The sequence below is a fragment of the Xenopus laevis genome, chromosome 6L (genome assembly GCF_017654675.1).
Source record: "Xenopus laevis strain J_2021 chromosome 6L, Xenopus_laevis_v10.1, whole genome shotgun sequence".
Classification (NCBI taxonomy): Eukaryota; Metazoa; Chordata; class Amphibia; order Anura; family Pipidae; genus Xenopus; species Xenopus laevis.
The window spans coordinates 68167254-68192307 of NC_054381.1; the positions used below are offsets into that span (position 1 = coordinate 68167254).

General features: G+C 40.1%; 1 protein-coding gene across 2 annotated transcripts in view; it reads left to right on the forward strand.

The window, feature by feature from the left end:
• Positions 1–12067, forward strand: part of herpud2.L (HERPUD family member 2 L homeolog) — a 28986-nt gene extending 16919 nt beyond the window's left edge. Inside the window, exons 6-10 of one of the 2 annotated variants that reach the window (XM_041565254.1) lie at positions 1537–1691; positions 3308–3427; positions 6391–6702; positions 8384–8495; positions 10618–12067. In XM_041565254.1, coding sequence (XP_041421188.1) covers positions 1537–1691; positions 3308–3427; positions 6391–6702; positions 8384–8495; positions 10618–10773 — 855 coding nt within the window. In that variant the 3' untranslated portion in view covers positions 10774–12067. 2 annotated transcript variants of the gene reach the window in all.
• The last annotated feature ends 12987 nt before the right edge of the window (positions 12068–25054 follow it).

Genomic DNA, 25054 nt, shown 5'->3' on the forward strand with positions numbered 1-25054 from the left:
CTCAAGCAGCTGTGTTTGTTTCCGTGTAGAGCAGTCGCCGACTGTGTAAAGATTTGTATTGGATTTTATTTTTGCCTTTACATCCCCTGTACTCTTTCCAACTCCAGCTGCATGGATTAAGATCATAGAGCCAGATTTTAACAGATAAACTGGGATTCTATTTGGAGGATTATTTTGCTGCAGCCACTGGTTCTGCAGAGTTGGAGAAAGTTTGTATTTAACAATGCAAAAACTATAAAATCCACATTAGATTACATGACAACACAGGACCCAGTGCAGTCTGATTATTAATCAGTCTTGCTGTATCGGCTTCTGGCAGATATTATTTGACTTGTGCTGTTTTGATCATTTATGACGATCCCTAAGCAGCCCAGACCACACTGAGCTTGTGCACAGTATTGGTCTTGCAAAGATGTTTAACAAAGTTACAAGATGGTGACCCCATGTGGCCAACTTTGAAAACATAAATCATTTGTTTGATTAGGCTTGTGGTGCAGTAAGTTCGTGTTTATGTTTACAATACAAAATACGGCATTTCTAGCATTATTCTATTTTAGACTTTACTTTCTCTTTAAGCGCCTCTTCTCCAGCATGAACAACCCCAACTTGGCCAGTCTTTCCTCACAGCTAAGACTTTCCATACCTTTTACCAGCTTAGTTGCTCTTCTCTGTATCCTCTCTAGTTCAATAATGTCCTGTTTAATCACTGGAAACCAAAACTGTACGGCATTTTCTAGATGGGGCCTTACCAGTGCTCTATGACCCCCTCCTCCAGTGAATCAATTTTATTTATTATCTTTTTTTTGTTTATTATCTACGAGGAATCCGAGGTTCTTTTCCATTATGGATTTGCTTAGTGCAGTCCCATTAAGGGTATAAGTGGCTTGCATATTTTTACATCCCAGGTGCATGACTTTACATTTATCAACATTGAATCTCATCTGCCACTTAGCCGCCCACTTAGCTGCACAGTTTGTCAAGATCCTGTTGCAAAGATGCTGCATCCTGGATGGGATTACTTGGGCTGCACAGTTTTGTGGCATCTGTACACACTGATACAGTACTTACAGTACCCTCCCCATAGTCATTAATGAACAAGTTAAATGAAAGTGGACCCAATACCGAGCCCTGAGGGACCCCACTAGAACCTTACTCCAAGTAGAGAATGTACCACTAACAACCACCCTCTGTACCCGATCCTGTAGCCAGTTTCCTGTCCATAAAATTATAAATTAATTTAATTATCCAACTGTACATCCCTCCAGTGGAGGAAACAGTTTTGCTGTGATAAGTGCCCTTTAAAGTGTTATGGCAGGACTCTGCTTTGTAGAAGCCACAAAACCAACAGCACAACATATAGGCAATATTCAAAGAGTTACATGATATTAATAAATTATCTTGGTCAATGTAATTGTTTTCATTTGATTCATATAATAAACGTGTGTGGATAAGATTTCTCATAATTGAAATCCTTTGCCTCTCAAGAAAAGTTAATTGAGTAAAGTTATTGATAATTTTAAATGTCTCTTACTTCAGAGTTCTTCAGGATCAGCCAACCCTGGTTCTACAAGTCAAGACACATCATCCACCTACCCTGATCCCAGACCTGGAGAAAGCATAAGGCATCGACATACTCCGCTAATGTATAATAATCTAGTTCATAGCCACCCATACTCTTACCTAAGACAAGAGTAAGTACGAATTCTGCCTTTTAAGTCTACCTTTGTCACTAGGTTAAAGAGACTTATAAAATATGAACTAAAAGAGTAGGTGTACTGTTGGACAGGAATTTGTAAATCATTTTTCCTGCCTTTGCTTTGAATGACAGTTTGTATGCTTTCAGTTAATTTCAAGACCACAAATTCAATATTATGCGGTAGGGCCATGTCACACCAAAAATGTTCTCCAGCGTATCTATGCCAGGGGAGAAAATACCATGTCACAGGTTGGTGATCTGCTTCCTTCTTCACTAACAAGTGTGGCATCAGAAATGCAGACTTTTTTTTGCCATATAAACAAGGCAATTTGTTTAGAACTGAATATCTAACTTTACAGGCAATGACAGAAGGGATGTTTGGTCATATGAGATTTGACATGCGAATCACCACCAAGGAAACATACATGGTGCAGCTACTTTCCAAAGTACCTCCAAGTTTCCCCGGGGCAATTCAAATGTTAGCCGATGGAGAGGAAATAAGGTAGCTGAAATTAATCACGGGGGCGACAAAATATCCCGTGTGTTATTGCCCTTAAACAAACAAATCTCTCCCTTATCTAAGCAGCAGTCTTTGAGCAGCTTATTATCAGGAGCTTCTCAGTGGATTGGTAATTAGATTCATCAGCTCCTGACATTTTGTGGGACCAGAAGTGACAGGAAGAACTAAACGAAACTGTCTGCATATTGTGTTCAGAACAAGCCCTATTCATTTGTCTCATGTTAAACGGAGCCTATACTGTCCCTTTAAATGGGATGTAAAGGCAAAAAAATAAAATCCAAATTTTACTTTCTTTTAATGAAAAAGAAATCTATCTCCAATATACATAAATTAAAAAATGTGTACTGTTTTTATAAGAAACCTGACTGTATGCAGTGAAATTCCCCCTTCGTTTTACTTTCTCTGTTTCCCTGTAGAGCAGCCTGCGACTGTGTAGAGATTTCTATACATAGACCCAGTGCAGTCTGCATATTCTGTTTATTAATCAGTCTTGCTGTATCAGCTTCTATGGCAGAAATTATTTGACTTACGCTGTTTTAATAATTTCTGATGATCCCTAAGCTTAACCTCCCAACAGTAGCTCAGACCACACTGAGCATGTGCATGGTCTTGGTCTTGCAAAGATGTTTAACAAAGTTACAAGATGATGACCCCCTGCGACCAACTTTGAAAGTATAAATCATTTGTTTAATTAGGCTTCTGGTGGAGTAAGTTCATATTTATGTTTTGGACTTTAGTTCCCCTTTAAGCCATAACATTAACTGCTACAACTATGTATACTCTGCAGTCTGCTGACTGACTGTCATACAAAATGTCTGCCTAGCAATTTGAAAGAATTAGTAGCGAAAAAGCAAAACTGTGCCAACTGATAACTTTCTTAGGCTTGTGTTTGGGATCATTGCTGTACTAGAGAACAGGGTTTTTCTTTATTTTTATGTAACTGATAAGTGTGATTTTGACATCCAAGTGTTGCATTATAAGTTTACCCTAAATATGCCCTTCTGTTCTTTCATTATTTCAAAGTTTATATTAAAATGCTCTGTCAGCTGTATATGTACTGTGGTAATAAATCATTTTAACTTTATTTCTAGATATGCATTGAATCCGCCTCCAGGGCAAGAAGCCCCATCTATATTTCCAGCCTATTCAGCCTTCACTCCTTTACAGATGATGTGGTGGCAGCAGTTGTATGCACGCCAGTACTATATTTAGTAAGTTTTTTTACAGCTTACTTATTTTATTGGATAGGTTTATAAAACATTCAATGGGCAACTGGTGACTTAAAAAAGGCAAGTTCTAAAACACTGATAAAACTCTAAGTCAAATTCCCAGCGCAAATGTATTTTTTACATTGAAATATGAAAGCATGGCATAAAAAATGTGAGGAACTAAAGCCCTTTTTAACACAATCACTTCATTTCAGGGGCTCAAAAGTAATTGGACAATTGACTCAAAGGCTATTTCATGGGCAGATGTGGGCAATTACTTTGTTATTTCATTATCAATGAAGCAGATAAAAGCACTGAAGTTGATTTGAGGGGGGGTTGCTTGTATGTGAGTGACAACATGCAGTCAAAGGAGCTCTCCATGCAGGTGAAACAAGACATCCTTAAGCTGCAAAAAAAAGAAAAAGACCCATCCAAGAAATTGCTACAATATTAGGAGTGGCAAAATCTACAGTTTGGTACATCCTGAGAAAGAAAGCAATTGTAAACTCAGCAACGCAAAAAGATCTGGACGTCTACGGAAGACAACAGTGGTGGATGATTGCAGAATCATTTCCATGATGAAGAGAAACCCCTTCACATCAGCCAACAACACTCTCCAGGAGGTAGGCGTATCAATAACCAAGTCTACCATAAAGAGAAGACTGCATGAAAGTAAATACAGAGGGTGCACTGCAAGCCACTCATAAGCATCAAGAATAGAAAGGCTAGATTGGACTTTGCTAAAAAAAAAAACATCTAAAAAAGCCAGAATAGTTCTGGAGAAACATTCTTTGGACAGATGAAACCAAGATAAACCTCTACCAGAATGATGGCAAGAAAAAAGTATGGAGAAGGCGTGGTACAGCTCATGATCCAAAGCATACCACATCATCTATAAAACATAGGGTTTTCAACCAAGTATTAGAAATTAACATTTTTTTTTTTTTTTTTTTTTTTAATTATCCAATTACCTTTGAGCCCCTGAAATAAAGTGATTGTGTTAAAAAAGGCTTTAGTTCCTCACAATTTTATGTAATCTTTTTGTTTAACCCACTGAATGAAAGCTGAAAGTCTGCAGTTCAACTGCATCTGAGTTGATTCATTTAATATTCATTGTGGTAATGTACAGAACCATAATTAGTATAAAGTTGTCTCTGTCCTAAGATTTATGGACCTAAAATTTATGGCATCAGGGTCCCTGCTATGTGAGGATTCATTTGTGGCCATATTCAGCTATGTACTATGCCTTAATGCAGTGATGCTCAGACTTTGTTACCCTGGGATCTACTCTTGCCAACTGGCCTCTGTCATGAGATCTACCTTGGCAAAAATAGTGGGCCGTCTACCGTATGACGCAAGCCACAAGAAAAATACCATGCTGCTGTCAGACATTTAACCACAAGAGCTATTATTATACAGCCATTCATTTTCTATGCTATTATCTACTAGATAAAAAAGGCCATGGAAGGCCTGAAACGTTGCGGACCAGGTTGTTTTGCCATGTAAATTACAATAAAGGCATTTTTATCGTACTTGTGCGTATTTGTACTGGATTGAATATTGTGGAGGATGGACCACTGACCGTACATGCACCGACATCTACTTTTACTGGGGGATTGAGCTAATTGAAAGAAACCTTTGTTATTGCCAGTCTAGCAAGTGCTGACTGGGAGTCTAGCAGATCATTTCCTTGCTTTGTTTTGGCATTGCATTGTAGTTATCCTTCCTAGATAGTCTAGGGCAGTGGTCCCCAACCAGTAGCTCGTGAGCAACATGTTGCTCTCCAACCCCTTGGATGTTGCTCCCAGTGGCCTCAAAGCAGGAGCTTATTTTTGAATTCCTGGCTTGGAGGCAAGTTTTGGTTCTATAAAAACCTGGTGTACTGCCAAACAGAGTCTCAATCTAGGTTGATAATCCACAAAGGGGCTACTAAATGGCCAATCACTGCTCTTATTTGGCACCCCAAGAACATTTTTCATGCTAGTGTTGCTCCCCAACTCCATTTTCCTCTGAATGTTGCTCACAGGTTCAAAAGGTTGGGGATCCCTGGTCTAGGGGCAGGCTTTGATAAACTGTTCTGGAGAGGGATCACCATACACGGTAGGAGTGGACTGGGCCACTTAAGGTAGGGGTGAGCTAAGCCAGTCGTAGAAGGGATAAGCGCAGCCTGGGCCAATCATGATAGGGGGTGGGCTGGGCCAATTGTATTTAGGGATGGGGGCAGATTGGGCCAATTGAGGTAGGGGGTGGGCTGGTCCTGTGTAGGATGAACAATCTAATTAGTAATAGCGGCCCATTTACAGAGAAAAGAGAGGGCCAGGGTCAGACAGCTGGGGCCCACCGGGTTTTTTCCGGCCCGTCCAACCCTGCAGGTCGAGGTCTACCAGGAACGTTGCCAGGATCAGTTGGTAGACAGCGATCAATGTTTTGGGCACCCCTGCCTTAATAGTAATTGCTTATTTGGTATCCCAGTCCAGGCCTTGTAATGGCACATTACCAGGCCTGGACTGGGAAACCAAATAAGCCCTGGTATTTTAAGTACTCAGAGGCTCAAACAACCCCACATCAGCCCAGTAAATGGTGGCATCTATGGCATCTTACAGCAGCCCCCCTGGCTTTTGTCAGAATCCACAGATTGCTGTGTTATATTAATATATGGCTAATATAGAAAGTAGTCTCAGAAAGAGATATTTTACCATTCTTACTGGTATTACTGAATATTAGATTAGCTGTATTTTGCAAATGTACAAATTACCATTTCAGTAAGGAACAGCTTGCAAGCCAAACAGTTCTGTAGATAACTGTGTTGACCTAATCATCTTCTTACTGGTATTACTGAATATTAGTTTAGTTATGTTTTTTAAATGTACACAATACCATTTCATTTAAGAACATCCTGCAATCCAAATTGTGCTCTGTATAAAATTATAGACCTAATCATCTTCTTTTATTTCTTGGTTCAGCAGTCAAGCCACTGCCTCAAATCAGTCCACATCTAACGGCGAGAATGCCCAGCCAGTTCCCCGTCCTGTTACCAACTCTGAAAACCCACCTCCCAACCCACCAAGAGCACCTCCTAATGTAGCACCTGAGATCAACCCTAATATCCAAATGAATGCTCAAGGTGGACCTGTCATGAATGAAGAAGACATTAATCGAGACTGGCTAGACTGGATTTATACTGTTTCTCGAGCTGCCATTCTCCTTAGCATAGTATATTTCTACTCGTCTTTCAGCCGTTTTGTCATGGTGATGGGTGCTTTGATACTTGTGTACATGTAAGTATTCTATTCAACCAATAAAGCAAACTTTGGAATATTACAAAATGATTCACACACATGCATTGTGTACTTTAAAAAGGTTCAACACAAACATATGCTCCCTTTAGTAAAGCAGTAATAGTCAGCTCATGGCCTTGAGTTCTTTTTAACTACAACCGCCAGCATTTAGTTTAACAGAAACTGAAGCTTTGTAAATAGATATCAATTCCTGATGCGATAATGGCGGAGCTCACCCGGAACACTGCGTTGTCCTGCTTGATCGCTGCTCTCGCGATACACCGGTCACTCCATGCCGGCTACTGCACCAAACTCACAAAACTACTGCGGAGCGCTGATCAAGAACAAGTCAGGAAACTGACACAGTTAACATCAAACTTCGGCTTTATTCAGACGCATGTGAGGATGACAGTGGAGGGTGTACAAATCTAACGCGTTTCGTGCCCCATAGCTGGGCACTTCAGTTTGATGTTAACTGTGTCAGTTTCCTGACTTGTTCTTGATCAGCGCTCCGCAACAGTTTTGTGAGTTTGGTTTGTAAATAGATAACATAGATTATGAGTTTCAAAAATATATACATTTATATGCGACATCTCTAGTGGGCAAATTATGATGGATGCACCACTAAATTGTGTTTGGCAGAAAGAACATGTTACACAAGGCAAGCAAACATTTAAACTCAGATATAAAAGGGGTGGTTCACCTTTAAGTTAAGTTTAAGTATGTTATAGAATGACCCATTCTAAGCAACTTTTCAATTGGTCTTCATTAATTATTTTTTTATATAGTTTTGAATTATTTATTGGCTCTTCTAACTCTTTCTAGTTTTCACATGGTGGTCACTGACAGATTTATTTTTATTGATACTTTTTATTAGTCATCTTTCTATTCAGGTCCTGAATAGAAAAACTTTTGGTTGCTGAGGTCACTGACATTTGTAAATGTATGACAACAACATTTCAGACATTAACAGTGTCAATCTACAGCCTGCTATTGCTATATTTATATATTTTCGGTACATGTATGCTGGCTGCACTATCCTGAACCATACCTGTGTAGACAAGATGTTGGTGTGTTTGTTGGTCTGCAGTGTTGAAAAAGTCATCTGCTGATTTCCCATGTCAGTCAGTGCATGAAGCATAGGCATATGAGGAAGTAAAGAGGAGCTTGGCTCTTATCCACTTCTTGCTGTTGTGTTCATTCTGGCTCCAGGTCTGAACAAGCAGATTAGAAAGGTGACTGCACTGTGTATGTCATGTCTATCTCATATGGTAGGGCAGGGAACTAATGCACAGTGGTACGGGGGAGCTGGGCACATACCGGAGAGTAGGGTTGGCGCTTGCCTTTACCGCCATAAACCTTAAGCCCAGCACTACGGTGTTCATCCATATTATCTACATGATTGGCTCAATCGATTTACTGTACACACTTTTAAAGGGGCTAAATGTTCAACTATGATTTGGACCATTGCCTACTAAATTTTTTACAAAACATAACTAACCAATTTGCCATAGTTGGCTCTGCAACAGCTCAAGCTGCCTAGTGGATTGTTCCCTGTTTGCACATTCCCTATTTAAAGTAGTAAATGTGATTTTTTACACATTATGGGACTGAAATAAGCAAGTAACTACCAGTATGTAACCTTTGTTTTATATCTAATGTTTATTTGTGCATTGAGCAGGCACCAGGCTGGGTGGTTTCCTCTCCTACAAGATGAAGGTCAGCAGCATCCAGGGGACAATGCTGCAGAAGTGAACCCAGACCTTGTTAATAACAATGATCCTCAGGAATTGGTATGTATTTAAAGTACACAAAAGAAATCAATGTTGCACCACCTACACCTATATCACTTAAAGGGGAACTGTCACGCTAAGAATTAATTTCAAATCCTTTTTTTTTTTTTGGTATTATTCAAACCAAATACATGTTACCTACATAATATAAAGTATTAAAATCTTGTTTCCTTCAGTCTTGAAATTCATAGTCACCACAAACTGGCAGTGATCATTTTGTGAACACTGTTTGTGAGGCAATCTTTGCATCTAGTTTATGTGCCAGAATGCGGGATCTGATGCCCACTCTCATGCATTGGCTACACAATTAGATGGAGAGGAGGGGAAATGTGAGGAGTACAAAATGGAAAGTGGAAGTATTTGCCTGCCCGCCTCTATGCCTAAAATATATAGAAGGGGCAGGCAATATACCATTGACCGCTAAGATTTTTAAATATCTTTATAACAATTATAGGTGCTTTATTAAAAAAAAAAAAGAATATGGGTCTTATGAGTTTAATTTGAAAAGGACTTTTATTATACAGTTTTTTTACGTTTGGGTGACAGTTCCACTTTAATTACCAAGAAATATAACCTTTAACAGAAATAAGAATAAATTAAAAATATTGTGAATAGCACTGTTCCAATAAGGTAACAAACTGAGGATATGTGGATAGTAAGGAAATAATGCTGTCTTTACCTACCCAGTTGTGTTTCACCTTTGAGAAAGCTCTCAAGTGAGAATGAAAACGTGCATCAGGAGGCTTTAGGGTTATTATTCTTTTTATGGACACTGAGTACATTCCGGTAGCGGGCAGATCTATGTGGGGCATGAGCAGCTGGAAGGAAATGAGAGACAGAGACAATGAGCATCTCTTAACCAACTTGACAGGCAGGTCCTTCCTGATTTGCTACATTGTATACAAATTAATTGTTTCACATACCAGTTTTGTATGGTGAGGGTGTTACATGAGATTGATGGGGCTCTTTAAAGTGAGCATGGTGCATACATAAAGGTGTTGATTTGATTGCTGAAACAATTTCTGAATATTAGACAAGAAGCTGATTGCTTCACATGTAAAGACCATGGCAAAAAAAGTTTTTCTAAGTATATCAATATTAAAAAGTAGTTATAAGGTCAATCTTAACTTCACAACCCTCCCCACACTGCCTATGAACCTAGCACACACTGTAACCTTACATAGTGCTGTATGCTGGTTTCTTTCAATTGGAAGGTGATGAGAGACTTGACAGTTTGTGATCCAGCTCCTAGTTGTCTTCACCATACTTACTTTAACTGTATTCCCTTCAACCCAGCATACATGCTTGTGAAGTATAATTCTGTTCTGTGTGAAAGCTGTGTGACAGAACTCCCTTCCCCAAACTCTGCTGCTCCACCCTGTTCTATTGCTTACACAGCCATAAAACATTGCAAAGGAAAAAAAAGAAACACTTCTTCCACTATCCCTCCTTTAAACATAAATGCCTAGAGAACTAAATGTATCACTTCTAAGATCAAAGGCTTAGTAAAGTCTAAGGATTTTGGAACCTGAATGCAAGGGCAGCATGAAAGTTACTGTATAATATTCAATTGCACTTGCATATCTTATTTTGTCTTGTACAGCTACAGGAAACAAATGGAAATGCTGTTTATTAATAAAGCAAGTTAATATATTGCAATATGATATTCAGTAAAAGGGTTAAGATAGTTTGATACAATGCCCCATAAACTATTGGTTTTTAAACTAATGTCTATTGGTCTGTTGGTAAGTCTTTTTCTGCATGGAAAGAAAACCTGCTTTTGTACAGAGGATGGTTGTCAATGGCACGTTGTATGCTTGGAGTAGGGTGCCGCAGAGTTTTATATTGGAGCCACTTTTATTCCATTTGTTCATTTAAACTTTCATTTGAAGCAATGTAGGTGGTTCATTTGGAAATTTTAGAGGGTTGAACTTGATGGACTTTAATATTAAAGATGGAAATATAACTGCTGTATAATTGGCTTTGGATAAAATTTGCCCCAGTATACATGCGGTAACGAAATTAGATTGTAAGATCAAGTAGGGCAGGGACGAATATGAATGACTGTATTCAGCTCTTTGTCAATGAAATAAATGATAATGATTATTTTCTTCTATTACAGGAGCGTCGTATGGATGATGGTTTACAAGAAGTACACAATAATGATGCAGGAGTCAATGTGGTTGCAAGACAGGGAGTTCTGGCCTCAGCCTGGTCTTTCATTACCACATTTTTTACTTCCCTTATACCAGAGGGACCTCCTCAAGGTGTCAATTAAGATATGATATTGCTGCTGTGTGGACAGCATTGGGCTATTTGGGAGGAAACCAATATTATACACAGCTGTACAATGTTAAAATGATTTCATTTTTATTACATTTGTCTGCTTCCCCTCAACCTTTTGATCTTCAATTATGAGTATATTAAGCACAATGCAGCCTTTATTTTTTTCTTTTATTAAATAGTTTTCTTTTTAAGAGAGAAATAGAAGTAATAGTATTTGTCTTCCATCATTTTGAATAATTTGGCAGAAAGATTGAAGATGTTTCATATGTTCTGGCAAGTATCGTTTTAATGAAACCATTCTATTTTCTGTATAACTGTAAATTAACATTTGCTGTATGCTTTTCAAAATACACATCGGTGAACAGTAACAGTTATGGCTAGCAAAGTATTAGAACTATCAAAGCAATTCAGATCATTATGGATATCTTCCCTCTGATAGACCATTAGTGTCTTAGTAATACTGACTTCTACTTTTCAAGCAGACCTGTCTTAATGTACTAAAGTGTACTATAATGTTGAACTAATTGATAAGAGGGTGCATGCATCTGCAGTTGATTTCAGGGGTTAAATGCAAACTCTCACGATTTGATGGCAAAATCTGCTCAGAGTACCTGAACCCTGGGCAAGGTAAGGGGCTGATGCAGCACAGGGATTGATTCTCAGCTGTCAGCATTTGCTGAGCATCTACAGATTTCTAGTCTGTATCAGAGTAGTACATTTCACTCTTGACAAGGAACTGTAGTTTAGCCTTATGAACAGGTAGACAAACAATTTTGGGGGCGGGGAAGTATTTTTTTTCTTCTATTTGTGGTGTGTTGAATGTGCAGAAAATAATAGTAATAAGTTGTAACAAATAAGATGGAAAGATTGTCTTAGACAGCAATCATTGCTGCAAGGACTTCTACTATAAGGATGTCCAGCTGATGCTAAATCATAGTTTATCTGGCTCAAAAATAGCTGAAGTATTACATCTTGGTACTTAAAGATCATCTTTTCCAGCTGCTCTCTCTGATCTCTAATACTAAAAAAAACAGGAAACTACATTACCATCAGCATTAACTTGTAGATTTTCTAAAAGTTATGCATGAATATTTCTGAAACGAGGTATGGAAACAGTCCATGCTAAAAAGATGCCATCCCGTGGTTGTACTAATTGGACTTAAATAATAAGTTGATGGTGGTCATGCAACTATTTATGAGTGATTGATGGTTTTCTTTTGATTTACCATTTACAGTGTTAATTTCTTTGAATGGCTCTATTAAAGAATTTTGATAACACCTTGAAATGTGTGTAATCATTTTTAATAGAAGCTAATGGTTAAATGCACCGTATTGGAAGAACTAGATTATTAATGCATGGGCTAGTCTAATACGGACTGCAGTGTGTTCATCCGGATTGGGTTGGGGTCAGGTGCAGGGTACTTATTACCAGCAGCAGAGCATAGTACATTTTAACTTAGCACTAAAGCTGGTTTCCCTACACCTCATTCCTAGTCCTTCATCTCCTATCCCCGTTCATCGGTGGAATACTGTGGGTCTGAGCTCAACCCTCCAACTCTAATTTACCATAAGGTTATAAAGGATATGCAAAAAGCGCACACACATATAAACATTTAAAGGAAATCTCAATCCAAAAACATAATTGATATAATGTTAAGGTGCTTCTCTGAGCACTTTTGCAATTTAAATTCATAAATTAATTTCATTGGGCTTTCGACTTAAAGCGATTCTATATTGTTGTTTATGGTGTTGTTTTTAATACTAAACTATACTGTGTACATTGCAAATAATGTATCTGTAGAAATAAATCAAATCAACTGGACTTGCTGTATTCTTTCCTTGAAGTCCAGTTGATTTGACTTATTTCTACGGATATACAGTATCATGACCTGGATGAATGAGAATCTTCACAAAGACAATATTAGTGTGCAGACAGTCTTATCCAACCATTGTGCCTGATTCTGTGCTTTCAGAAAGAGCCAGAAATTCACAATGAAACTGCTTTCAGATAAGCCATTGTTTCTCCTACGCTAATAATTCTAGCACTGTAACTGGAGGAGTCATGACATGGATTAGCCAGGCTTGGGTGTTTTACTATTGAGTGTGGTTCTCATTTCTACCACTAAGTGGGGCATGGCAGCATTTTTAGCCATGCAGGTGTCCAGGAGCTGTAATGTGGTAGGCTTTCCATTGTTCTGTTGATTGTCTACTGGGGGGAAAGGGGAGGGGGGGTAGATATCACTCCAACTTGCACTGGAGCAGTAAAGAGAGACTGAAGTTTATCAGCGCACAATGATTGTTCTTTTGAAAAACAGATTTCAATGCTGGATTTTGTTGCTCTTAACTGATGCATTTTTTTTTTTTTTTTTTAAAACGTTTTACTGTGACAGAATCCATTTAACGGTAGCAGCCGTTAATCTTCAGATTAACTAAAGATTGAAAAGTACAGAATATACAGATTGGGTTGCTGACATGTTCATAGAAAGGCCTAACATGTTTTGTGTCTACATGGCACTTAATCATAGTCTAAAGAACACTTAACACAAAACAGATTTCAAAGGCAAAGTCACCAATGAGGACACAATAAAGTAACCATTTTTTTTAAAGGAGGAGGGGGAAAAAGATATTACAAAATTAACATATGGGATTACAGACCCATATAATGCAGAGACGCTATTTTGGATAGCAACAATCAACAATACAGATTCTTCTCTCTCGCTCCCCTAGTTTGTTTATTTGCTCACTAGTGTAGTAGAGGAATTAGGCAGATGAAATTCACTACTCTGCATCAGAATCTGGCAGGAGAAGGTAGTGATAGCCAGCAGCCCGTCTTGCCCAGTGTATTGATTCAGACACAGGCAGACAGGCACTACATCAGCACTTGGATCCACAGCCATTAATCCCTCAAGTGCCTCTCTCTGATTCCCTCACGTGAAGGATGGTAGCCAGTGCTTTCATCAGGGGCACACATCAGGCTTTGCATATAGGGCTACTGCAAAGCGTGTACAACCAGTGCATTGGGACAGAAGGACCAACAATTATGTCTGTCAGGTAGAGGGTGCCAGTTGGTGTAGTGGCAACAGGGTCCACTAGGCCCAAGACAGGGACCCATACCACCATAGAAAATAAGTAATTCATGTGCACAAACAGAAAGGGACTGTAGCTACAGGGACCCACTGGGATTTTCCCGGCGGGCCAGTCCGACACTGCATGTAGACAGGGGCATTTCTGCCATGAGGCCAGGTGAGAAGCTTCGGCTTATCTAGCTCAGACATCACAATTGGGCTCTCCGCGGTAGTGATACGGTCCCCCTCTGGACCCTAAGGCCATGTTTAGGTAAGTGTGGGGGGTGAGGGGGCGGCATCGCAAACGCTGCCTCATATGGCATTAACACAAGAATCACCACTGGCCTCCCCCATAAATATAACCTGACCCATGATTAGTTAAGGTGGCCATACACGCATAGATCATAGGCAGAGGGTGTTTTTTTTTGTTTGGGTAGGCTAATGTTACTTTAACAATTTCTTCACCAGTGATTTTTCAGTTGATTCAGCACCATATTATAAACACTGGCAAAAGTTGTATTTCATCTGTCTGAGCACACAGGGAGGATTTTCGTCTAAAAATGTACCAAAATCTGAAATCTATATATGGGCTGATTTAAGAGCTACTAACTGGTGGGCCACAGACTACTAGTATGTTCAACTTGCCATGGACGAAGTCCAGACTATTTTAAAAATAATGTACATAGCACTCTCTTATCAAAATTTTTGAAAAAGTTCAGTCCATCCACATTACTGGAAATCAGGGCTAATGATTGGGATTAACAAACTGTGTTTATTGGTATACTTGCACATAAAACACAACAGATATGCTAACTGTGTCTTTTATGGGAGATCTTACATGCAGAAAGTATAATGCAGATTTAATGTATAAAGTATAGGGATTGGAACAGAATTTCTAGTGTTGAAGGCAATTTGAATAATGATGTTGCTGGAGTTATTTCCCTATTTGCTGTGTTTGTCCCTTCCCCTCAATCACAGCATGGGAATTACTTGTGATTTTTTTGTTTCCTATGGATTTTCTGCTATTATTACATTTCGATTGGACCCAATGAGAAGATCCCGCTCGCCTCACATGAAAACTAAAGTCAGGCAAACATGGGCAGATCTGGCAGCAACACTTACATCAGGCATATTTCTCCTTTGTGGATCCAAAGATACTGGAATTATAGGGGAAATGCTGAATTTTGGGTGAACGCATTGCAAAAAACAGTAGCTGATTTTTTTTACTGCAGTTTCAAAGTCATACAATATAATTGTAGATGAAGTTGGAAAAACAAAAAGTAAAAGTAGCCTAACTGATCTGCTAGCTGACCCAGAGGAGGGGAAAATACAATAAACACACATATGCTGCAGTGATACAAATTAAGGCAACCCTCCAGTAAGAAGGAATAGCATATTTGTTTGGTAGGCAACTAAGAATACAAGGCCTTTAACCTTTGAGATGCAATGTAAGTTGCACATACCAGGGCGCATTTCAGGGGTGCCTGGGAGGGGGTCAGAGTGGGTCGAGGAGGCACCACATCGCTAGTGCAGTGAGAGATATTGCGTTAGCTGCATTTTCATTTAAAAAAACGGAAATTCAGCTCTCAAGGATACCGGAAGCGGCTTTCTGCCACCCCTGGTAACTGGCCGCTCCGTGCCGCCTGAGGCAAGATTCTCACCTTGCCTCATGGCCGGAGCGGCCCTGGGGGAGGCATTTGCACAAAACCCACCCTATTTCTTCCTGTTAGAAGTAAATATGTTACCAAATAATAAGTGTCACTGTTACAAGATGCGGGTTGGAAATGGGTAGTATTTCTGTTTTCTCCACAAGAGGAGAAAATGTTTGATGTGACATTAGCCTAAAGCTGCCCATACACATAACCAAGTCTGGACTGAGAATCTAAATAGGCCCTGGCATTTCGGGTATACAGATGGCCAAATCAGCCCACACAGAGGCCTAAACAGCCCCTACTAGCCCACTAAATACTGACTTTCTATGGCACCTTATAGCAGCCCCTCTGGCATTTGCCAGAACCGACAGATTGCCAGTCCGGGCTTTCATATAACATATGGTCTGATTTTCAGCACATGAATGGAGACCTGCTGATCCCAACTGGTATCCATGTATTATGAATTCATGTTTGTTGGCACAGTCTGCCCTTGTGTGACCAATAGAAAGGCACCCACATTTATACCTCTCAGATACCTATTTATGAACAGCCACCTTGATGGATCTTTTTAATTTTTTTAAGGGCTGATATGCTGGTGGAGATGTTTTGTTCTTGCAGTATCCCATGTAGAGGTGGGTTCTGATTTTCAGCTTGTTTGTTTTTTAGGACATTATTTAGCAGCACTAACTACAGTGCCCTTTGTGCCATGAGGAAAGTTGGACAAGTTGCCTCAGGTGGGACTTTCTTGCTCTCTCTACAGTAGAGTGTTGCCCCCCATCAGTGCACTGAATGGGGAGTAACATGGTGTCAGCAGACCCAGATGCACCCCTGACAAACGAAAACACTCAAATTTTACTTTTTTTTTTTTTGTAACTTATACTTTTTATTTTTCATTAGAAAAAGCATTAAGCATTAACATGTTTTGTACAGTCATCACATATAAGTCTTGAGGAACAATATGGGGGTTTTAGTTACAGATTGATGACTCAAATTTTACTTTTATTCTTCTGTGCCCCATTTCTTAATGATGGTCTTTCTGCTCATATGGCTGCTGGTCCCAGGATGGCACCGCTGCACTCCAAATCTATTTCCCTTATTGGCTGCCTTATTATATTCCCAGTCACCTGCCTGAGGGTTTCTTGTGGCGGAGGTGGGGCCCCCAGATGCCTTGACCTAATGGTTGGTTTTGTGCTTACAAGAGTGTGTCCTTGTGACAAGATGCACTGTGGGTACTATTGCTAGCTTGCCAATGGAAATTGGCATTTGATCCCAGTAACTTGAAGGTAAAAAATCAGCCTGGAACCAACTCAGCAAATTGTTCTAAACGATACATTAGTAAAATCATGAAAGGCAAAGTCCTGCCTCCAGTTCCAACTCAATGAATTGAATAGCGAAATGGTCTTTTTTTGCTACAAGCATGAGTAGGAGAGAAAGGAGAGGCTGAATCGGAAATATACTACTGAGGACTGATGGTTGGAGATTGTGTTCATGAGTGCTGGGCCAAATAATATTTATTGCCTAGGGTACAAAAAATACTTGGCCAGGCTCTGTCACACAATTCTTTTCAAATTAATAGCACACTAAAAAGCACCCCAGTGTCCGCTGCCACTTGCTATATACTGTAGCTTTATGGCAAACCTATTCCCTAAGGAACACCTCTCTGTGGTGCTTAGAAACTAGGCCTAATTGCTACTTTTTTAAACATATTTGTAAAGTAGCTGCCCCACTAACCTCCTAGATAGGGCAAAAGAGCTGCCCATGCTAATTAGCCCTAACTGTCTCTCATTCAATCATGTTTAAACATTTGGATTATTTGAATAAAATTAAGTTTAGGGGAGACGGTCTTTCTGTAATTCAGAGCTTTCTGGATAATACATTTCCGAATAAAAGATCCCATACCTGTATTAGAAGTCTATCCTGTAATATCTTGACCTACAAATAACCAGTCTGAACTCTGCAAGGTTAGACATCCTAGATGTTCTGTCAAGCAAAAGAAGTCCTTTCCTTATTGCACTTTAGATTTTCACTCCACCAATATAAATATGTTAGTTAGCAATTGTCTGATTGTGACATGATTTGCCTCTTCCCTTCATGGTTTAGAACTAACTAGGTCAAACCTCAGGGGTTGCTGTCCTCTTGTGGCCTTTCTAAGACTAGCAGCTCACCATAATGCATAAACATTTACACCTTCCCACAAGAATGCAAGATGTTACATTAAAAAAAACTTTTGAAGCTTCTGGCATACTGGGTGCTTTTTTTCATCATGCTTGTGCCATACTGATAATATATGTTTCAGAATAGTGAATTTCCAGACCTGCATCAATCCCCCCTCGACCTGCGCCCTTTCCCACACAAAGTTTTACACGGTTTTAAAAACCTGTGTCCTTCCTGCCACCTCAATAGATGTCAAAGAAAGGCAGTCTCTCTGGTGGTTATATCACAGAAGCAGGTGGAATATGTACACACACATCAGGTTTTTTATAACTTTTGTGTGTGTGGGGGGTTACCATTTTTAGCGCTGATGTCTGTGTGGACTTTTAACTGAGGTGTGGGGTGGGTCTTGGGGAAGTGCCTTGTATAGCCTCAGTGCACATGGCCCAAACAGCGCCATTCTGGGGTAACTGAAATTGGAAGGTTATTGCTAAGCCTTTGCCCCAAGGACCTTCTGAGAAGCCAATTAAATGAGCCAAGGGGGATCGACAGCAGAAAAACCAAACCCTAAGATAATGATCCATTAATTATAATGGCCATCATGGGGGTTGTGTCCCTATGCAGAGTTCCTTAATCAGATGTGTTTTTAGTAATTTGCTCCCTTACCTAAGTTACAGAGGAAGATGATATTTCTGCTGTTTTTCCTCAACCTCTACAAGGAGATAACTTTTTTAGTAGTAGATATAGGTAGCGTTACAGCATGCTGAGAAATAGTATATGCATTCTGTGCTTTCTCTACAGGGTAGGCAGGGCTGCCATCAGGGGGGACAAGTGTCCCAGGCCCGGGCATGAAGGGGGGCCCCGGCAGTGCTGCACTTTTGAAAGAGCTGGGCCCCCCTTGAGAGCCGATAAGCCGAACAACAGAAGGACCCGAAGTCACGAAAACAGCTGGAGCTGAACTCCTGAAGCGGCGAAAAGACCCCGAAGCTACAAAAATAGCCAAAGCCGAAGTCCCGAAGCAGCGAAAAGACCCAGTGTCACGAAAACAGCCGAAATCAAAGTCCTGAAGCGTGAAAAGACCCGGTGTCACTAAAACAGAGCCGAAATTAAAGTTCTGAAGTGGTGAAAAGACACAAAGTCATGAAAGGAGGCAAAGTTGAAGTCCTGAAGCCACAGTTTCAATTCTACTGAACACCAATTTGTGTTTTTGTTTTTTTTAATCCCCTGGCCACCAATGTATTATTTTAATATTCTTTAGGACCCTACCACAAATGTTTTTTTAAAAAAAATATTTTTTGGGGCCCCTTTTTTTAACTTGTAAGGGGGGCCCTGGCGCCAATGTTTTTTTAAAAAAATATTCTTTGGGGCCCTAATTTTTTTTAACTTGTAAGGGGGGCCCTGGCACCAATGCTTTTTAAAGAAAAACTTTTATGGGGGCCCTGGCACCAATGTTTTTTTTATGTGTGGAGGGGTTACTTTTTAGCGCTGATGTCTGTGTGGTCTTTTAACTGTGATGTGGAGTGGGTGGGATGTGGGGTGGGGCTCGGGCGCCAGTGTGGGCAGGGCCCAGGGGGCCCCACAAATTTTGTTATACGGGCCCCGTGATTTTTAATGGTGCCCCTGAAGGTAGGTACGTGCAGGAACTCAAGTTCTTCCTTCTGCCTCCAACTCTTTACCAGTTCTTCCTCTATGCCAGATTCAACAGCATACTAATGCAAGCCAAGGGAAAAGACATGAAGCCATGGCTATGCCGCAGCAAACAGAGGAAGCCATCAATATGCAACAGCAAAACCAGCAAGAAACCAATTGATTACTTATTGGCTCAAATCAATGCACAGACAGAGGCCAGTACATCTACCCTGGAACAGCAACATCAGATTAATTGTCTTTTACAGCAACTAATCCAGGCCATGGCCAAAAAACTACAGAGTGGTACTGGACTAGTCCAGGCACCAACAACTGCTTGCAAAGAGGTACAGACGTTTAGAGGTAACGTGTATACATGGGATGTTAAAGAATATAGCACTGTTATGGTTACAATCAAACCCCCCCTGTGGTATTATCTGTCATGAGGTAGGGGTGGTAAAATCATGGAGTATAGATCTCCGTAAAAAAAATTATATGCAATCATTTGCACTGGGGTGCGCTGTTGCTAGAAACCTTCTGGTGAGACTAAGCTCTACATCTTATCTTTATTTGTTCTTCAATTAATCTACTGTTCTTGTTTTACCACATTGGTGCCCACATTATTCTAGTATTTCTACTAAAATTTTATGTTTGAGTCATAGTTTGGATACAACACCTTATTTTACACCACTTCAATGAAAGCCAAGCTAAAAAAAGAGAGTTGAATGTAGCAGTGTTGTAAAGAGAGCTACTGGAAGACATGGCAGAGTAAGGGACAGATGTGTGTGTGCACTCCCAAACTTTGCACCCCAGTTAACAGGTTTAATTTATAAAGGCAGCTGCAAATGTGGTTACGCTAAAATAGATGCAAGTGATGCACATGTTGACACCTTTCATTGAAGGTACATGTGGCAAAACATGCTCAAATGCACCTGCCCAGTCAGTTTGGAAGAACTGCCCACAAGTGTGCATACTGTGGGAACCCTAGAATAACCACCACCTTCAGGGTAATATTATTTCCAGGCAGGCCTGGATTTGTGGAAAGGCCACCAAGGCCCGGGCCTAGGTTGGCAGTATTTTAGGGGGCAGCATGAAACCCGATCTGATGAAAATTTGTGCATTTGCACAAATGAAGGGGAGGGGACATGGGTGACGAACAGCAGTGGGTATAGGGGCACCCGATATGTAAATCCGGCCCTGATTCCAGGTTCCCACCTCTACAACAGATTTATGCCAAGATTTTATCACACACCAATGCAGTTTACATGCTGCTCGCCATAAATGATGGAATCTACATAATTAAAATATTAACTACAACCTGCACTCACTTTGGTCGTGACGCTGGAAGTCTGGGAAGAAAAGCTTCATTGTGGGAAAAACGTGGTGATTTGCACCTGAAAAATGCACTTTCAAGTTCACCTTTGTAACTAAGCTAACTAAAGCTTAACAAAGAGGTGGAGTAAACAGGCTATACATTATATTTTGGGGTTCTGTACAAGCCCAAGACACAACCCATTAGCAATGAAGATCTGTGCCTCTGAAGGTGCTCCCAGTTGCTCCCCATCTTCTTTTCTAATTGTACAACACATACACTGATCTGGTGATGTGCAGGTAAACTCTTTGACTCTTCACCATCTGCACCAGATCCTTACCGGGCACGCCTCCGTATTTATAGACCCATGCCTGTCCCACCCTGGTCTGACATCACAGAAGGGACTGGGGCACACATGTGCGAATCTATAAAAAGCGCCAACTGGAGGTGGAAGCCAGCATAGTAAGGTCGAACTTGTCGGAAGTTGTCCCAAAACTGCCCAACCTGCGTGTCCACGGATTTCGGGCAAGCCCACGCATCACTACTCTGTTCTGCTGTAAGTTACCTGATCTTTATGACCAACTTACAATATAGTCACAATGGGTTTACAACTAAACAACTAGAGTGCCCAGAGTCTTCTAGTAGTAGAGTAGGCACTCAAAGAGCAAGCTAACAGGCGTACACAAGGACACTGCCTTACGCATTTTGTATCTTACTAAATGCGCAAGGCGGTGTTCTTGTGTACCTAATAAACTACAATCCTTTTTTTACACGTCTGTCTGGAAGATTGGTCTTTGAGTGCCTGCTCTACTACTATATGGATTCATCTGCTCCCTTAGCTGGAGGTTAAGGGTGGCGCACCTGGACATCTTCCTAAACTTGGTGAGTTTGACTTCTAAGACTTGAGATTTTTGTTTATGTCCAGAATCTTCTACCACATCCTGTTCTGATGCTTACCACTAGGTAAAACATATAAAGATTGGAGCAGGAACCAAGCAGGATAACTGCATCAGTCAATATACAAGGCTGATTAGTAATTCCCAATTCTCATTAGATGGCAAGTCGGAAATCAGTGCGACTAGCATCAGCTTCTTTGACAGGCAAACCTAATTTCTGCTAGCAACAAGCCCTAAGCTCAGGTTTTCAACAGCTGCCAAGAGCAGATGGGTGTCTACTGACACTCCTACCAAAATCCAAAATGGTGAGCTCCTGTGACAACTTTGAAGGCTTGGGGTCATTACTTCTATAAATGTGCTGAAAATTTAGGCTGAAGCGTTAAGCTCAGTATATAAAATACAGTAGGGCTCATTTATAAACAGTGGGCAAATTTGCAACTAGGCAGTAACCCATAGCAACCAATCAGTGATTATCTTTTTTCAGACAGCTGCAGAATGAGCACTGAAAGCAATCATCTGATTGGTTGCCATGGGTTGCTGCCCAGGTGCAAATTTGCCCGTTGTTTATAAATTAGCCCCAGCATATATAGCCATATTTGTTTTCAGAGATTAGTTCTCTTGTATGCCCCATAAGAAGGTAACACTGAAACATTGCCTTGTCTTGGGTAGCATGCATTAAGCACCAATAATAAAGGTGGCCATACACGGGCAGAAAAGCTGCCGATATTGGTCGTTTGGATCAATTTGACAGCTTATCTGCCCGTGTATGGGGGCTTCTGAGGGGTCTTCCCGGTCGATATCTGGCCACGATATTGATCGGAAAGGTTTGATTTTTAACCGACCAACCCATCGGAGCCCCTTGGCCAAACGTTCGAATTACCCCTGATATAGCCATGCCGTTAGTGGCATCGGGCAAAGATCAGCTCGTTTGTCGATGTCGCCAAACGAGCGGATCTTTGAGTCTATAGCCAGCTTAACTAATGACATCACTAAGCACCATTTATAGGGATATAATTTACAGTCTATTCATGGCTCTTGTGTATTATATATACAGTATAAGACGAGTGTATTATATGGTTATGAACAAGCTTTTCTAAAAAGGCTATGGCTGCATACAATTTTTGGGTATTGTGCAAAGTAGAGCACACTTATTTCTGTGTCTATGGATATCACTCAACATCTGGTGACTTTAAATCAGGTCTCTGTAATGAATAATCTCTGATAAAGATCTGAAAGACAGCAAAGTACTGTGAAAGAATGAAAGCAAAAAATATATGCAAAAACCTGATGCATCGTGGAGTAAAATTCCTTTAATCCAATGACAATGGATTTCTTTTGGAAGATTGGGCAAGTGCAATTAATTATGCATGCCACTCACATCATTTAGATTTCATTTTGTTTAAAGGCCTCTTAGTGACTTAGGAAATTGGATTACGACAAAGAAAAGCATCAGATTAGAGGGGGATCTTTATAATATATTGATTACTATTTTCTTGATAAATACATCTAACTATAAATTGCTTTAAATTTATAGAGTGTTTTCTGCAACATTGAGACACCACTTTGCACTCAAAGTTTTGTGCAGTATAATAGATCCATGTGGCTGAATAAATGGCTAAAGTGCCTCTAAGTATGGATTTTGTTCTCATTTATCAGTGACCTCATATAGTTTGGATTCCTGGCAAGTCATTTAACTAGATAAGCTTAAAGCTTGGATAAATTGTTCTCTGTGTGGCATATTTATAACCATTCTTTAACTGTTTACCTGCCATAGATTGTAAATTCTATGGCGCCAGCTGCTTGCCAATGCTGTAAAAATTTACATTTCTGAGTATGTCTTTGATCTTGCCATACTATACATTTGCAACATGAAACATGATAAGATCAAAGTACCCTGGAAGCAGAATGGTTAAAAGATTAGATAAATACATTGTTGTTATGTGTGCTTACACTCCCATATGTGTGTTCCTTTTATTAGTATTTGGAGATATCTATTCTGCTGATTGTTTAGTTTTCCAGTTATGGGAAGTTAAGTACTAGTATTGTCCTGGAGTTGAAGAACCATTCATATAAAAGTTAGTGATGAAATCGCGCTGTGTGTATTTGTCGTGGCGATTTACATTTCTGTCACCGCTACGACAAAACGAACGACTTGTCGCCGCGACCCGCTTTTATAAGATCGCGGGCGATTTTTCGCCCGGTGTGGCCTTAGCCTTAAACACATGGCAATCCTGCTATTAGGTGCTACTGCCCCCGGGTAAGGGGTACAGGAGGAAAAGCAACTGTAGGACTGTTGGGACTGTGGCCCTTCACTGCTACACACATTTTCCAGGCTGTATAGCAAGTACTTTTGGCTAACAGGGCCTAGAAGGATATGCAGTTAAAGGAGAAGGAAAGGTCCAATCCACGGGAGGGGGGGGGGCAGATGCTAGGATACCGCCCCCCCAACGTTTGTAAACACTTATCTATTAACCTGGGCCTGTGCTCCTGTACTTGGGGGTTTTGCTTTACCAGATCTATATTTATATATGTTCATTACTACCTCTATGATTACTATATTAAAGGTTTGCACTGCAGCTCAAAAATATGCTGTAAACCATGAATTCTCCAGTCCTGGAATCAAGCTGGAAGCCACTACCCTTCAAACTAAGCTACAGCTTCAAACTCTGACTAAAGCTTTCTATTATTTATCTGGTGCTTACTATACCAAATAATCAGAGGCAACTCTCCTGTTATGAAAATTGGATTGCAGATATACCTGCTCTGTAGGTTATTGGTCTACCATGCTGCATCAACTTCTACTACCTATGGTATCAGCCAAGGATTCATTTATACAAATTAAATGTATCCATCACACTTAATGACTCCGAAGCATCTCAAATGTATTCATCTAAGTAAGGGGGACTCATGCTGCAGATACGGATAAGGTAACTGGGTGCATGCAACATGGTCCTGTCCTAATATCCAGGATTTTTAGACTTTACGTTATACTATGTTATGCCAACTCTATGGGTGTTAACTCTTCCACCTGGCTTTTGTGGGTTATGGGCCCTGGCACTAACAGTCCTCATGTTTTTGTCATAACTTGTATTTTGGTTGTAGACTAATGTGAGCTGAACTTGACTTCCCTCCCTACCCCCTCTTTTTTTTCTCTTTCCTTCTTTCCATTTCATACACTACTTCCAAGTGTACGATTGATTTGTATTTAATTATAAAATAAAAAATAAAAACAATATTTAATTTGTACAAGGCTGGAAAAATGTAAACCCTTATATTTTTTAATCACCAGCGGAACTCAGTTTAAAACATTGTTACATTTTAGTTATTTTTTTTATACATATGTTTCTCTAATACATACTTAGACATTCCTTTTTAGGTTTTTCCTTTCCCTTTATTATTCAAATGACTCATTGTATCCTTGCACAAAATAGCACAGGAATAACCTTTCTCTTTAATGTTGGCAATCACTGTATCCATTAATTATTGTCACTGTGCCATTTGACACATGCATACTCTCCATGTCAAAAGGAAAATTTACTCCAATCATTTAGGGGTTATTTATTAAATTCTG